This window comes from Triturus cristatus, chromosome 6, assembly GCF_964204655.1.
Source record: "Triturus cristatus chromosome 6, aTriCri1.1, whole genome shotgun sequence".
Lineage (NCBI taxonomy): Eukaryota > Metazoa > Chordata > Amphibia > Caudata > Salamandridae > Triturus > Triturus cristatus.
In genome coordinates this window covers 1,230,811,410-1,230,826,901 of record NC_140589.1, presented here as the reverse complement: position 1 = coordinate 1,230,826,901, position 15,492 = coordinate 1,230,811,410, and the positions used below count along the sequence as shown (strand labels likewise).

Here is a 15,492-nt window from a genome sequence, read left to right as displayed (position 1 = left end):
ATAATTATAAATTACAGAGGCCTTGGGGTCGATGCATAGAAGAGAGTGTAATTTGTTAACCGGTGAGGATGTAGGATCTTTAAGGGGGTTTGGAAGTGTGCATTGGGCATGAGCAGTTAGAATAGCTTGTTTCGGAAGGAGATATTTAGGTTGGAAAGACGTAGGTAGGCTAAAAAGTCCACTAGCTTGCATGAAAGACATAATCTCGTTATGTGCGTATAGTTGATGTACCCAGATTAAACCTCTTTGCCTCCAGGATTTGCAATACAAAAGCTTTCCATGTATCAATATCATATTATTATACCATATTGTGGATCTGGAGAAAGAAGTCCAATTCATGGGGTCTAGCGAAGAATTGGGCTTCAAAATTCTAGGTGTGTGTTTAATTACAGGAGTAGATAGGGATTGTGGCTTGTGGGAGAAAGATAAATACTCTTGAAATGAGAAGGAAGAGGGAAAAGAACGTTCAAGTTCAGCCCAGAGAGGGCAATCCAGGAAGGCTCAGAGAGCCATCTTGATGCTTGACAAAGTAAAAAAGATTTTTGGTATATAGGGAAATCGGGGAAATTAACACCACCTTCTGATTTTGGACAGATCAATTTTGGTAAAGGAATACTTGATTTTTTTTATTACTCCATAAAAAAGAGGACAATATAAAATGTATTTTCTTAAACATTTTTAAGGGGATAGATGTTGGGATATTGGAAATTGTGTAAAGAATTATATGGGACAGCATCATCTTTATGGTATCTAGATGACCCCACCAAGATAAGTATAAAGGGTGCCATTTAGTGGTCAAAGAGGATATTCTTTGTATACAGTTATCCATACAACATGACATTGTTCCTGGGATAGAAGGAGTAAATGTAAACCTAAGTACTTAATATGTTGAGGGCTCCAAGTGAAATTGGAGACAGCGAAATCGACTTTAAAAGTATATTTTGTTAAAGGTAATATTTCGCATTTATCTTTACTTAATTTATATCCGGAGACAGCTGCAAAGGAATCAACTTCTTGTAGAAATGCGGGAAGAGAGGACTGGGGTTGTGAGATAAATAATACATCATTGACATATGCCGCCCATTTGATTTGAGTATTTTTAAAGTCAAATCCATGGATATCCTTATTTTGATGGATTCATGACAAAAAAGGTTCTAAGGCTAAATTAAAAAGAAACTGTGACAATGGACAACCCTGACGAACACCTCTGCCTAGATTAAAATAGGAAGATGTACCATCGTTTGCACACACTGCCGCTCTTGACTAGAATATAAATGTGATAGTAAGGAAATGATTTTAGGTCCAAATCTGAACCACTTAAGTTTGTGAAAAAGGTAAGGCCATTCCACTCTATCGAATGCTTTTTCTGCGTCTAATGCTACTGCTGCTAAGGAATGTGGGACATGGGAGGATTTAGACAGACTGTCAAGAAACAAACAAGTATTGTCTGTAATAAGACGACCTTTGACAAATCCAGATTGTTCCATTCCTAATAAATCAGGTAAATGGGACTCTAAATGTATGGCTAAAGCATTTGAAAAATGTTTGTAGTTGATGCTAACTAGAGAAATAGGTCAAAAATCTTTACAACACCATAAGTCTTTCCCTTCCTTAGGAATAAGACAAATTAGGGCGCCTGAAAAGGAGCCCGAGGATTCACCTGAGTACAGAAAGGAATTTAAAAGATTATGCAATTTGGGGAGTAATAAATATGCAAAATGTATAAAACAAACTCAACAGTAAAGCCATCTGGTCCTGGGGCTATATTTTTTTTAAGTGTCTGTAATGTGGTAAGGAGTTCCTTATGTGATAGGTCAGACTCAAGATCGTAAAATCTGGTCGAACTTTAGAAGGCTGCTGAAAACCAGATAAAAACTGTGATGTTCTGAGGGGGGAATTTCTGATGAGTATAACGTCTAATAAAATTGGAGAAATTCATTTAAAATGTCATCCTCTTTAAATTTCAATGTTTGTTGCTCATCCATAATGGACTCTATATTAAGTGTATTGTGTTTACCTTTCAAATAATTAGCTAATGTTTTCCCAGCTTTATTCTGGCCCCCATAAAATTATGCACTGGAGTTTAATAAATATGTTAAAGCATTGTTGGTCGATTCCTTGTTAAACTGAAATTTGACATTTATAAGTTCTGCTAAACAATGTTTTGACTTGAAAGAGTAGAAATAATGCTCCAGTCTCTTTATCTTGGCTAAAAGGGTTTTGGTAAGTTCTTGCAACTTTTTACGTTTTTTAAAAACATAGCCAATAATAAAATCTCTAGCTGCTGCTTTAAAAGCATCCCACACCACATGAAAACGTAGAGTATCAGATTGATTAAAGAAAAAAAATTCATTGAAGAGGAGGTGAATGTTGGATCTAAAAGGAGAGCATTATTTAAATGCGATTTTCGAAGAGTGTTGGGTTTCTGTAAAATATCAAGCTGAATGGTAATAGGAGCGTGATCGGATATTTGAATGGAACAATATCCACTGCCATTAATGATTGAGAAATATTATGTGACATAAAAAAAAATCAATTCGGAATTGGGTATGATGGATCGGAGAGTAGTAGGTGTATTCCTTTGTGGTAGGATTACAAAGTCTCCAAGCATCTGTAAGCTTATTTTGTTTAATAGTGTGTATGAAAGGCTTATCAGCTTTATGGGGAACAAAGGAGACCATTTAATTACAATCTAAGAAAGGGTCGAAAACTTGATTACAATTGCCTGTAAGGCTAGAGTTTCATCAATACAATGTGCGATTTGTTGAGCTAAGTATGTCCAAAAAAAGGAGTCCCCAGCTGTGGGAGCATATATATTAAGTGAAGAGATTGGAGCATTCCCAATCAACAGTTTAGTAAACAACCATATTCATCAGAACATTGTGAAAGTAATTTAACAGAAAGCGATTTACGACAGAGAGTTAAAACCCCATTGCATTTACTGTCCCCGGGTGAATAAAACACCTCCCCTACCCGTCCTCTCCTTAATTTTGTTGATTCCTCTGCTGTTAAATGAGATTCCTGTAAACAGGCTATGTCCACTCCCAATTTAGCTAGATGTGTAACACCCTTTGCCTTTTAATAGGCGAATGCAAACCTCTGACATTCCAAGAGACAATATTCAATTACATAAGACAAGTAAGAAAATAAATAGAAGACACTAATCAATGTACATCTTTAGACAACAAAGAGCATACCAAATAACAAACCAACTATATGCAGAGTGAATTGAACATATTAGAAAAAGAAAGAGAAAAAAATTGAGATATAAGTGCAAATGTGACATTTGAGATGCAAGGAAGCAAATTAAATTGTGTTTATGACTGAGAGAAGAATAAGAATAAAGGAAAGAAAGATAAAGTGATAAGTAAGGGGAAAATACAAAAATACGAAGTATGAAACATACCTAAAAACACCAAACTAGGATGGGGGGGGATGAAACCACAAGGAGTAGATGACACACCCAAGCTCAGCCGAATGGAGGGCAAAGAAAGACCGCATCACATGTGACGAAACAACAACGGGGAAATAGATATCAACAAATCTGTAAATAGGAGAAACATAGATGTGTTAGAAAGAAAATCACAACAACAAGCCAAAATATAACATATTGATAACCTTTAAACTAGTTTGTCGTATATTGGAAATTCAACAATATAGATATATGAAGACGAAGAAGCCGATCTGAAGGATCGTTGGCATCAAGTGATTGAAGACGTTGAAGCACCAGAGAGGTGCAAAGATTCAGTTTTACATGAATTGATGAATCTTTGCAGCTTGGCTGGGTCCTCGTAGGTTGTAGTTTTGTTCTTATAGGTTACCTTAAAAAGACATGGATGAAAACGTCCATAACATGCTCCCAAAGAGCCTAACTCTGGTCTCATGTTGAGGAATTCCTTACGCCTGTTCACTGTGGCCTTGACCTAATCCTGTGAGAAGAATAAGGTTGTACCTGACCATAGGATATGTTGATTCACCTTCACAGCTGTAAGGACCTTTATTAAGTCTGTATATTCAAGGAAGTACAAGATGACTTGTCTCGGTCTTCGTGAAGATGATAGACCAGTCAGTTGACGACCTAGCCTATGAGCTCGTTGAATATTGAGTACTGTATCTTCCGGTAGATGAAGTATCTTAGGAAGAAACGTTCTGAAGAAGAGAAGTGGATCTGCACCCTCTGTTCTTTTCGGTAAGACATAAATGCGTAGGTTATTCCTTCTATTTCGGTTTTCAAGGTCCTCGACCTGTCTTTGAAGTGAAGATACCTGCATCTGGAGAGCACTGAATTTAGCGTCTGTGAGATTAAGGGAAGTTACATTTTGCTCTACCACTGTAAACCTATCATCCATTTGGGAACAGTTTTCTGTGAGGAACTGCAATTTGGTATTTGTCTCTTCCATAAAAGGTCGAAGAGCACGGATCTCCTCCAGCAATAAATCCAGGGAGGCAGGAGAGGAGGACTTTGGTGGAGAAGGTGGATCCTTCTTCAAGCGTTTAATGGTGACTTTCCCTGCTGCAAGAGGACTAGGAGTTGAAGACGAAGATCCTTTAGCCATGGATAATAGAGAGTCCTCCATTTTAGAAAACTCTGCAAAACCTTAGAGTTTTTGATAAAGGACTGTGTAGAGCATAAAGAAGGCGGACCTAGCTTTTTCAGTCTTCCCATAGAAAGTAATGCAGAAAGTAGTGGTCAAATACGTAGTATATTGTCTATGAGGGAATGTCGCGTTAAAGTTGGGAGGTTTCAGAGGCAATGCTTCCCACTACAAATAATGTCACAGTCATGAATAGGATAAGCTGACAGAAATTCAGACATACAATAGGAAAGCGAAGCGTAAATATTAAAAATGCATCTGAAGAGTAGCCTTATGCAGAATGAAAATGGTGGCCACTAATGACGCAGGGATTTTATTTTAATAGGAAAATCCACCTGTGAAGAAACTGGATGTTCTTATCGAGTAAACAGGCTGGTACCTTCTGAAAAAAGAGTAAAACTAATGAGGTACATCTCACAACACTTTATCTGATATCACATGTTGATATGTTGGCGTTTTTCACGAGGCAGCTCCGGGATTGCACCGTAGACAAAATGGCGGCCGTTTCCAGCGTCGCACCAAGGATGGAACTCCGATTACCTGAGAACAGCTCCACAATGCAGGAAAACAGTCAGGAAGGACATCTCCGTGTCCAGGAAGACACCCGCAACTTCGAATGTCTCACCTGTCCTGCCGAGACACCAGTCCGATGTGCTCTATCCGTGCCGCTCTGAGGAGCTTCACCGAAGCGCCACCATCTTTCTCAGGCTCCAAGCCATGCTCCCCAAAAATGATTTCTTTGAAATACATACTCCTCGGTACTTTATTTAGGGCTCCCGGTTTTATGGTATTTATTTTTTTGCCATTTCCGTCTGTATTTATCCATATTTATTTTTGGGGCATTTTATCTGTATTTATCCATATTTATTTTTGCCACAAGCAAAAGACGACGCTACAGCTAGTATTTTTCCACATTTATTTAAATTGACAATGCACGCATGTGCTCGATTGTTATTGGTCAACACAATACATTTATCTGAAAACTTTGCCGTTGTAGTACAAGCACATGTGCATTTCAAGAGACTTTGAGGACATTGAGGCTCTTTCTGGTTTGTTAAAGAAGTGTAAGCCGTAGTTGTGGCTTATTTATCTTATGCACATAATTCAGCCCAACTCTGCTAAATGTGCCAATGTCGATTTTTTAATTCTCCTAAAGAATTTGTCGCAATGTATTTAAAAGGGCATGAGTGAACGTAGGCTCAGCCCTTCAAACCTCTATTAACGTCAATTCCTATCCTCATGACTATTGTGAAGTTTCTCAGCTCTCTTACCACACTTCTCATCCCAGCACAACTATGCAAAACATGTATGGAGTTTACTTGTCTGGATTGATAATGTTGTGAAATCTCTACATTCTGAATCACTACTGAGGGCCGTAGTAAACACTATAGTTGGTGATCCACTCCTAGTCAACTCTTGCATTAGGAAATTTCAAATCAGTGTTCACACAACTCAGAATCCTAATTGAGACCACATAAATCCGTCAGTATAACTGACCGCCTTCATCCAAAATAATAAAAACTTTTAAAGTGTGACCGAAATTAATCTAGATTGCCTCTGTGGAAAGCTCGTATGCTCTTAATGGATGCCAATCCGAACCAAGGCAAACAATAGATGCCATCAAGTGTTACAAACTAGTGAAAAAGTAATAATAATATATATAATGTGATGCAGTGCAATATTAAAAAGATTGTGTGGAGAGACTAGAACACCTAGACAATCACTCTCTCCTCATACCTAATAAAATCAGGGGAGTTGACATTTGTCCCCGCTATTGATTCATAGCAGTAAACATGGTAACTCCAACTACCGTGTAGTAGGCAATCTTTATGATCAAGAGATTGCCCTCTAAGAGGTGGTGGATAACCATATGATAACGCTGATCCACAGAGCTTAAAACTTTAGCTCTAATATTTAAGAAGTATTTTGATGGGAATCCTGCTCAGCTCGGTTTGCCAGGGATGATAGAACAGTTATCCTTCTATAGGGACATACATCACTAAAGTTTTCCTAAATTTAGACCCCCAGTCCTGTGTTGTAGTTATATAAGTGTAGATTAGGGGATTAGGATGTGGGCAGGTCTCTAAATATTATTTCCCTTAGACCCTTCTCTTTAACTGTGTTTTTGACACCAAATATGTAACACAAGGACAGATTCCTTCTTGGTAGGCACAGGGAGATTAAGTGACATGTACACACACTGTACACCATGTACTTGCACTGAAAGACCAACCTGGCCACAAACTCAGCCAATACTCCGGCCCTGACTGTGAAGCTGCCATTAAACTTCTCTTGGATTTGAAGATGCAGTGGCACGAGTGTTTGTGGCCGGATTCTTCTTGCAGCCACACGTTGTTGCGGATTTAAATAATATAGCGCGAACTCGGTACGGAGTTATTGGAGCGCTTTACATTTGCCCACAATTACTTAAGGACACATTAATTTTTAGTTGTAATGGTGCTATTAAGTGACAGTACACTGTGTACTGCACTTAAAGAACAACCCGGCCACAAACTCGGCAAACACTCCGGCCCTGACTGTGAGGCTGCCATCAAGCTTTGCTTGGCTTCAAAGATGCAGTGGCTGGAGTGTTTGCAGAGTTTGGGCCGGATTGTTCTTCCGCCACACATTTGATGCATATTTAAATAATATAGCGCAAACTCGGCACGGAGGTATTGGAGCGCTTTACATTTCCCACCAATTACGTACGGACACATTCATTTTTGGTTTTGGTAATATAAAGGGAGAGTACACTGTGTACCGCACTTAAAGAGCAACCCGGCCACAAACTCGGCAAACACTCCGGCCCTGACCGTGAGGCTGCCATCAAGCTTCACTCGGCTTTAAAGATGCAGTGGCTGGAGTGTTTGCAGAGTTTGTGGTAGGATTGTTCTTCTGCCACACGTTGATGCATATTTAAATGTAGCGCGAACTCGGCACGGAGGTATTGGAGCGCTTTACCTTTCTGCACCAATTACGTAACGACCGCCATTCATCCGTCCCCCAATAACATACGTCGGAAAAATACACTTACCTGTGCCTTAAAATGGCGATGGGCTGGTGCAGAGCTCACTCGAGTGGCGGAGCCCCGGAGATGGCGAGAGAAGGGCTGGGGCAGTAACAAAAAAGGCGACCGGGAGCCTCCTTCTGCACTTAGGGTGGTCACCCCGAACGTAAAAGGAGGATGTAGGGGGTGACCCCCCCCCCCCCCAAAAAATAAAAGGTAAAAGGTATGAGGGTGGGGCCGGATAAATGTAGACACGCCGATATACAGTGAGGCCTGGATCGAACCACGCTTGGCTCAGGGGCACGGCAGCAGGTCAAAAAAGACCCTAATTGGAAGATTTCTCAAGCAAATCAGAAACTGTAAGGCCCTGCAGGTGAGGGGCGTGTCACGGCAGCACGCTACGTTTGCTAGTATTTTACCGCTTCTACATATAAATACAGACAAAGGAAAAAGAGTTTTCCGTCTGTATTTATATGTAAATATCCGTTTAAACGGAAAACCGGGAGCCCCATTTATAATGGAAACATTTTTCGTGAATTATTGCTTTAACATTGGTTTCTTAGTTTAATCAAAACCTTTTGGAAGAATGTTTTGTCCTGGAAAAAGGCTATTTTTATCCCATTTTTAACTATTCCGTTTCAAAATATTTCATGCTTGTGCTTGTGAGACAGCAGTTTATAATGTTGATCTTCCATCAGAACAAATGTCATTCTAACTGGAAGGAAGCAGAGGGTGCACTCTTTACCTGGTATTCCTTTCAGCATCCAAGTCCCATGTTGATAGAAAATCCACAAAAAAACAACAGAATCTTTAGAAACAAAAAACAAATCTGTGTAAAACAGCCATCTTTTAATCTTTTCTCCATGTGGAATGTTGAAAACCTCAGTTTCTTTCCTCAGGGAAGCGTGCTCCTTCAGCACTGCGATTCAGACAAACGCTGTCCCCATGCAGCAGCTGTCTTCTAAAATGGTGGGTGCTGCATGTGAACTGTAACCTATGTACCAAAAAATTATTCTGGAGTTTGGGTTGTTGTGACTTTTTTTAAGTAAACATGTTACAACTGTTAATTTAGTTTCTATTAAATTGTGTTGTGGCCGGCATGGCTCATGGGTGGGGCTGAGGGCACGGGGGGGGGGGGTTGTGATTGCGGGAGGGAACTTAACAAAAAAGAAATAAATAAAAATAACTTACCTTTCCACCGGGTCCTGGGTCTTGCGTCTCTGGTGTTGCTCCTGCTCTCCTGCATCGGGGTTGTGATTGCGGGAGGGAACTTAACAAAAAAGAAATAAATAAAAATAACTTACCTTTCCACCGGGTCCTGGGTCTTGCGTCTCTGGTGTTGCTGCCGCTCTCCTGCTTCCGACTTCAGGAACCGGAAGCAAGCAGCCAGGCTTTCTGCCCAAAGCTAATCACAACCCTGCAATGCAGCGTTGTGATTGGTCTGAGCGCTGTGTCATCGTCCTCAGCCAGGGGCTGTAAGGGTGGGCATGTTCTCCATGCAGGCTGTAATGCAGCCTGCATGGGGAAGGGGAAAGTGTGCATGACTGGTTTGGGCGGCCCAAGAGGGCCAACCAAACAGTCATTGCACACTTAGGAGTGGGCAGACCACTCCTCCCCTGCCCTGCTCTGTGAGCAGAGAAGCCCCGCCCACCTGCCCGCCAAGGAAACATAAAATGATAGTAACTTTAAAGTTATTATCATTTTAAATTTCCTTTTCACTGCTCGAAAGCAGTGGGGTGACGCTCCTGCGCCACAGCAGAGGAGCCACCACTGCAGTTAAATGCTGATTTACATTCTGTATTTAAATTCACTTACATTACTTAGTTTCCTCCAATATGCTTTCTATGTTTTAGTTTTTCTATGAATTCACCTACTACCGTAAAAGGCAGCAGAGAAATCAAAAATTCGTAGGCTTGCCATTTGTCTCCAGTCGTTAGTCCAAAAAAAAGTCCTATGGGATGTGCTTTGATATAGCGTAGTATGGCGTTTTAGTGGTGCTGAGTAAGCGGTTATATTTCCGCAACTGTTTTAGAAAGATGTTGCTGTCGGAGTTGTGGTAGGGGTTTCTCCATAAAAATGCAAATGTTTTCAAGAGGATTCTGTTTAATTTAGAGAAGGCTGTAAACCATTTGCATATATATATATATTCGTTTTTTTTGTCTACTTTGTGTTTGAACAAAACACATCTGTAATAAAATCAATATCACAAAGTATGTCTAGCTCATGCAGCAGTTTGTCGACTGCAACATCTAGGATATATGTGTTTAAGTTTGTGATTTTGTGGTAGAGATATGTATACTTAATTCCTAAAATGATTCAATTTTTTGCTATAAGTGGCACAGCTTTGTGACACTGGTCTTTGGTGAGCTTTCAGTAATCTAGATGAGAAACGATGCAGAAGGGCGAGGTTTCCAGTGAGTAAAAACTGATGAGAACTAGCCTTGTTTATAGAGACCCTAGCGGAAAACGATAAACATTGCTCAATCCTTTAATGATAACCCTTTATTGTGTGCGTAGGTTGCCTTTTCTACTCCTGTAAACTCAGTAACCTTTCTGGTAATGTTTCTAAAGCCGCTGTCTTTCGTCTATCACAGAATTTCCAGTTTTTCTTTCCCAGTGTCAGTTGGAAAGTATGCTGTTTTACCTCACTTCTAACAGAGCTTTGACCTTCACCAGGATACCCTAGATGTGTTCATCTTACTTTTCCCACCCCTAAAGGTGTAATATCATGGGAACCAGAATTGGTAGGGTCGATAAAGAGTCTCTGAAAGACTACTGCTTAAAGTGTGTCAATAAAAGGCTGTGTCATAAAAGGCTTCGGTAAACAATTTTTAGAGAATTTTGGCAACCTATGGCAAATTAGAGAAGGGAAACTGAGATCTGCATGTGTCTAAGCTTTTCCCATGGGATGTTGGACTAATTGGAGAATTTGTGTTAGAAATGAGAGAATGTTGAATGCTCACTGATCTGCCCATCTGTTTTTTTTCTTCCAGCTCCTGAGGAAGGCGAGGCAATTAAATGCCAATATGACAAGCATCAAGCGGCATATGGATGCCTGGGGGAACTAAGGTTAAAGTCTGGTAAGTTACAGTATTGATGAACTTGGACTCCGGGGCTGACTTATGAACATGTGGGCAATGGCAGGGTTTAGGGTCCCCTGCAAAGGCAAAGTTGCTAAAGGTTGCTTAACCCTCATTATATCAAATATGATGTTATCCTTCTGAAATGCTCAAATGGGACAAACCATAGGAACTGGGAAATGTATCTTCTTTCTACTTCTGGCTTCTGTGCTGAGACTAAGATTTTTGTGTTTTTTTTATATATTTGTATATGTTTCTACATATTTGAGGGAATATACCTCATGGTAAAGTTGTTAACTTTTATTACAAAGCTGAAAGTCAAAACATGCTCTTAAACCAACATTTGATTATCCAGCTATTAATTTCAGTATTTCATAACATGGCAATATACAGCATGTTATGCCCTTTAGTGCTCCAGGTGCATATTTCAGTGTGAGATTAATGAGATAAGGGTAGTTATTGGTCTAACCACTGAAAGAGACGGAACACACGATGGCAGCTTCCCTGTGAGCCTCAATCCTCCTCTCCCATATAAACTAAAACAAATGGCCATTACCAGCAATGGAGTGATATCCCTGAGCATGTAAAAAATGCAGAATTTGTGACTGAGAAGTGCCCTACCTCCATATGTCACATTGATGCCCTGCTTAAACTCTTTATCCGACCCCAAACACAACACCACTGTGGCAGAAGCCACCTTAACCTGGGCGGTGTTCTCTCCTTTTGGCGCACCATCAGTGAGCAACGCGACCTTGCTGTCCAGCGCAACATCCTATAGCCTTCGTACCCAGAGCTGGAGGATAATGACGCCTGCTCCTGCCACTAAAACTAAGCACGGTGTTACAGACCACCAGCATAGGAGCAATGGAAACAAGGTGAAAATAAATGGCGAGCCTACTGCTGTATCTATTAAATTGCAGCATCTGCGATGAATGACTGCACAGCATCTTTCCTCAACAGGCCAAATTCTGCCACTTCCACCACTGAATTCCTGCTTCATCTATTGAACTGTTCCAGATATGCTGATAATAGGGCATCTCCTTTAGTGAGGCTGTTCACCAGCGCCCTACAGGAGGACAATGAAAACAAATAAGGCTGGTATAACAATTCAGGCCCTTTCCAGAAAACTTCCTATGGCTGGCAGCTAGAGTGCAGTAACAGATGACAATAACCTCCACATGCATGGTGGTCTTGTATTATTTGGTCCAGATTTCCAGTGTTCTCTGGCCCCACTAGTACATGTATGTACTAGTACCTCTATGAAATGACTAGCATTATCTATCCAACTGTAGTCGCAGCTTTTCCTACCTGGCTTTTCCGCCCTAGAAAATGGAACATAATTTTTTTGGTACAAATGAACATTTAAACAGCTTTTTAAGCTGACCATACATATATGTGAATTGCTGTCCTATTGTTTTCCTTACTCCAGTGCCATAATACCTCTGGTTATGCCTGTGCATTTAAAAAACCTGTTTATGCCGACCCAACTTGTCCAGGCACATGAACTTCCATTTGGTCTCCGTTTTCAATGCCTAGATTTACGCTAATCACCCTACTGAAATCTACAAACTTAAACTCACCAGTTGGAGACAAAGTGGACCCAAACTCAGCTTGGATATTATCCTGAAGAAATTGCTGGCGGTTCACAGTAATGCACAGAGCATGAAAACCAAACATGGATTTAATGCCGGTGGAAATAGCAGAATCGGGAAGGATTTGAGAGAGCCAACCCTCAGTCTCTCAGATGGAAACTAGAGTGAGCAGCGGCGTAGCGTGTGTTGCCAGCGCCTGGGGCAAAATTTTAAAAGAAGGTATTGCACCCCCCTAATCCGTGCACCGTTAGCGCAGGAAGTGCTAACAGTCCACGGGTTAGGTGCGCAATACTTTCTTTTAAAATTTTGCGCCCCTAAGAATTTTGCACTCTGGGCAACCGCCCAAGTGACCCTCCCCCACCCCCATGCTACGCCCCTGAGTGTGAGTACGCTGACATACAATGGAACACAACATTGTATGCGGACTGAGCTAACAAACGGAAAATTTCAAAAACCTCAATGTGAAATCAGTGATTTTGAGGACCGAAACAGAAGAGGCAACCACAATCTCTTTGATCCTCCAAAACCATCAGTGGAGGAGGCTTCTTTCTGCTCTAAATTTCCAGGGGCTGTTTTCCTGCTCCAAATTCCTAGAGGAATGCATCCCAAATGCCTTGGGGACTAATTTTCTCAGGAGAATTTAAAATCGATTGAGCATATTGCGTTCCTTCTGACAAGTTGAAGAATGTGACCTCACCAATGCCATGAGTTCAAACCCATTTAAGATGTGAGTGCCCTGATCAAATACAGGGATCCAACAGCTTCTGTCTTGGTAAAGGTACACGCCGGGGATGCCCCCTTGCTCCCCTCTCACTCTTACTTGTTGTAGATACTTCATATGTATTATTGATAAAACAGCAGATATTTCTGACCTTAGTTTCATCTTGCACATCCTCGAAACGGCAGAATTTACAGCTGACATCCTAGACTTTACTTCAGATACCCACAACTCCATTCATAGATTAATATTTAGTGTCATGTGGCTAGTCAAAGACAAAATGGAAGCGCTTCTGCTAAATCCGCCATGTATCCCGGATATGATAAAGACTGAGGGCTCAAACGGCATCCTCAATACATCAAATATCTCGGAAAATGGGTCACCACCAATTTACAAGATATGGTTAAATGCACTTGCTAAAGTAAAGATCTAGTTGAAATTTGTTTTCCAAAGTAGGTCTTGTGGTGGGTGGGGAAGACTGGAGACCTTAACAATTATCATGTCCTTTATTATGAATTTCTTGACAAACATGTTCCTGATTAGCTTATCTGAGGACTTCTTGACCTCTTTTGCTTAATGGGTATTGGTTTTTATTTTATGAATGGCAAGAAAGCTAGACTTTCACTTAAGAAATGACAGCTGGGAAAGCACCTGCGTGGGTGCAGTTTGCATAAATGGTTCAATTAGACATCCGTCAAGACTTCTTTGGTTCTCCACCTTCCCTGGTAAAACTGGAGGTTGAGAAAGACCTGGTGTTCCCAAATATTTCTTTTTCAACTCTATCGATCCCGACCCTGTGGCTTATTGCACATTCATTCGACTGGACACGGTGCAAGCCCTGTTGCTGTTGGGCTTAAAAAATAAGTAATAAAGTCTAAAACTCTAACCTAATTTCAGTATGGCAGGATACAAGAAGTAAAGCTCGAAAGCAATGCCCTCCTCTGTCCTAATTGGGTAAATCAACGCATCTCTTCAGTTTTGGAACTGCATGGCAAATACACACTTCCAAATATTGATTTGATAAATTCTTAATACTTAAAAAATGTATATTGAAATTAGGCTGATTAAACCCTCTCATGCTCCTACCTGGCCTTCCAGAGACCCTAAAGAAACTAGGACGGCAGGACTTTTGGCAGCTAAGGTGTATATAGGAATCCCAAACTCCTTACAGCACTACAGACCGAATGGGTATTGCATCTATACATCCCTCAGCAGATCTAGGCTATCAAAGAGACTTTGACTTTAATCGATTGCAAACCATTAGCATTCAAAATGATTCTTTCCTAGGCACAGTGCAGATGCCGATCAATGGCCAGAGCTTAATAAACACCATCCAGGCTCTTTATACTGAACCTAATTCCAAGTGATAAGTGTGTGAAGAAAATAAAGGCGGCTTGGCTTACATGCTATTTAGTTGTGCAAATGTCCTACTGGTATTGGAAAGGTTTACAAACTATAAAGACAAAATCTTTAACATTCACTTGACATTTGCTGTGACCCTTCACATATTCGTGGCATGCCCTATGCCCGTCCTATCTGACTTACTGCTGCTAGACCTCATGCTCACTAGAACCAGGAAGCTAGGTCCAAAATAGAAATAATCAATGTAATTCTCCAAACATTTGTTGTGGGCTTGACTCACGTACATATGTGGTGCTGACAACGCCCTACTATGCACCGCAGTTGCCACCTTGCAACCTCCACCTCTCTAGCATCATTTAGACTTCCATCTCCATAAGATAGAGCCACCATAACAAGGACCTCTTTGTTTAACTCAAGCTGCTCTTATAACGTATATAGAATATGCATAGAAATCTTGGCAGTGGAAGGGTTAATATTAGTCTTCATCCATGATATATCAATTTTATTCCCCTACTTGTCAAATTGCAGAAGTATATCCTTGTATATCTTCTCCAGACACCTGATGTTTGGTGAAATGCTGTGTATATTTACTTTACCTTTTATATTGGCTACCTCTTTTTGTCAGTATAATGAAGGTCATTTCTATTTCACACAATGCTCCAAAACACTACCTTGTACAGTTTGGCTCTGGTTTCCCTTCCGCATACTATCACGCAGGGTTATTTTTAGTCCTACAAATACAGCATATGCTGTCCTGTGTTGTGCATTATCCTTTCATTTGACCCTTTTTTCGTTTTTCGTTCACACTTTTTCTTTGTATTTCTTATTTGATAGTTCAATAAGCAGGATCAGGGATCATAATATTGTGGCTCTCCCAATGCTACATGGATGAGCCAAAGACATGATGGGATTACTGGATAAATGGCTTGCCTTTGCTTTGTGTTTATCCAACCCTGACTGTCCCACTTCTATGTAAGGGATGATGCCAAGTGTACAAAAAATTGCTGCCGCAGATTTTCTGAGGGGAGGAAACATCAATTTCTGCAATGTGACATCTGTCTCAGCGGTCAGAACTGTAGTAAATCTGATTTTCTTTTCTATTAGGTAGAATTGTACAATCTTGTAACCCAAGTTCTAT

At 40.6% G+C, this 15,492-nt stretch overlaps 1 protein-coding gene across 1 annotated transcript in view; it reads left to right on the top strand.

Moving 5' to 3' along the window:
- The window catches only part of SYNJ2 (synaptojanin 2), a 583,647-nt gene that overhangs the window by 124,862 nt on the left and 443,293 nt on the right, over positions 1 to 15,492 (top strand). The window contains exon 2 of the mRNA XM_085612162.1: positions 10,596 to 10,682. Coding sequence (XP_085468288.1) covers positions 10,596 to 10,682 — 87 coding nt within the window. The remainder of the gene's footprint in view (positions 1 to 10,595; positions 10,683 to 15,492) is intronic.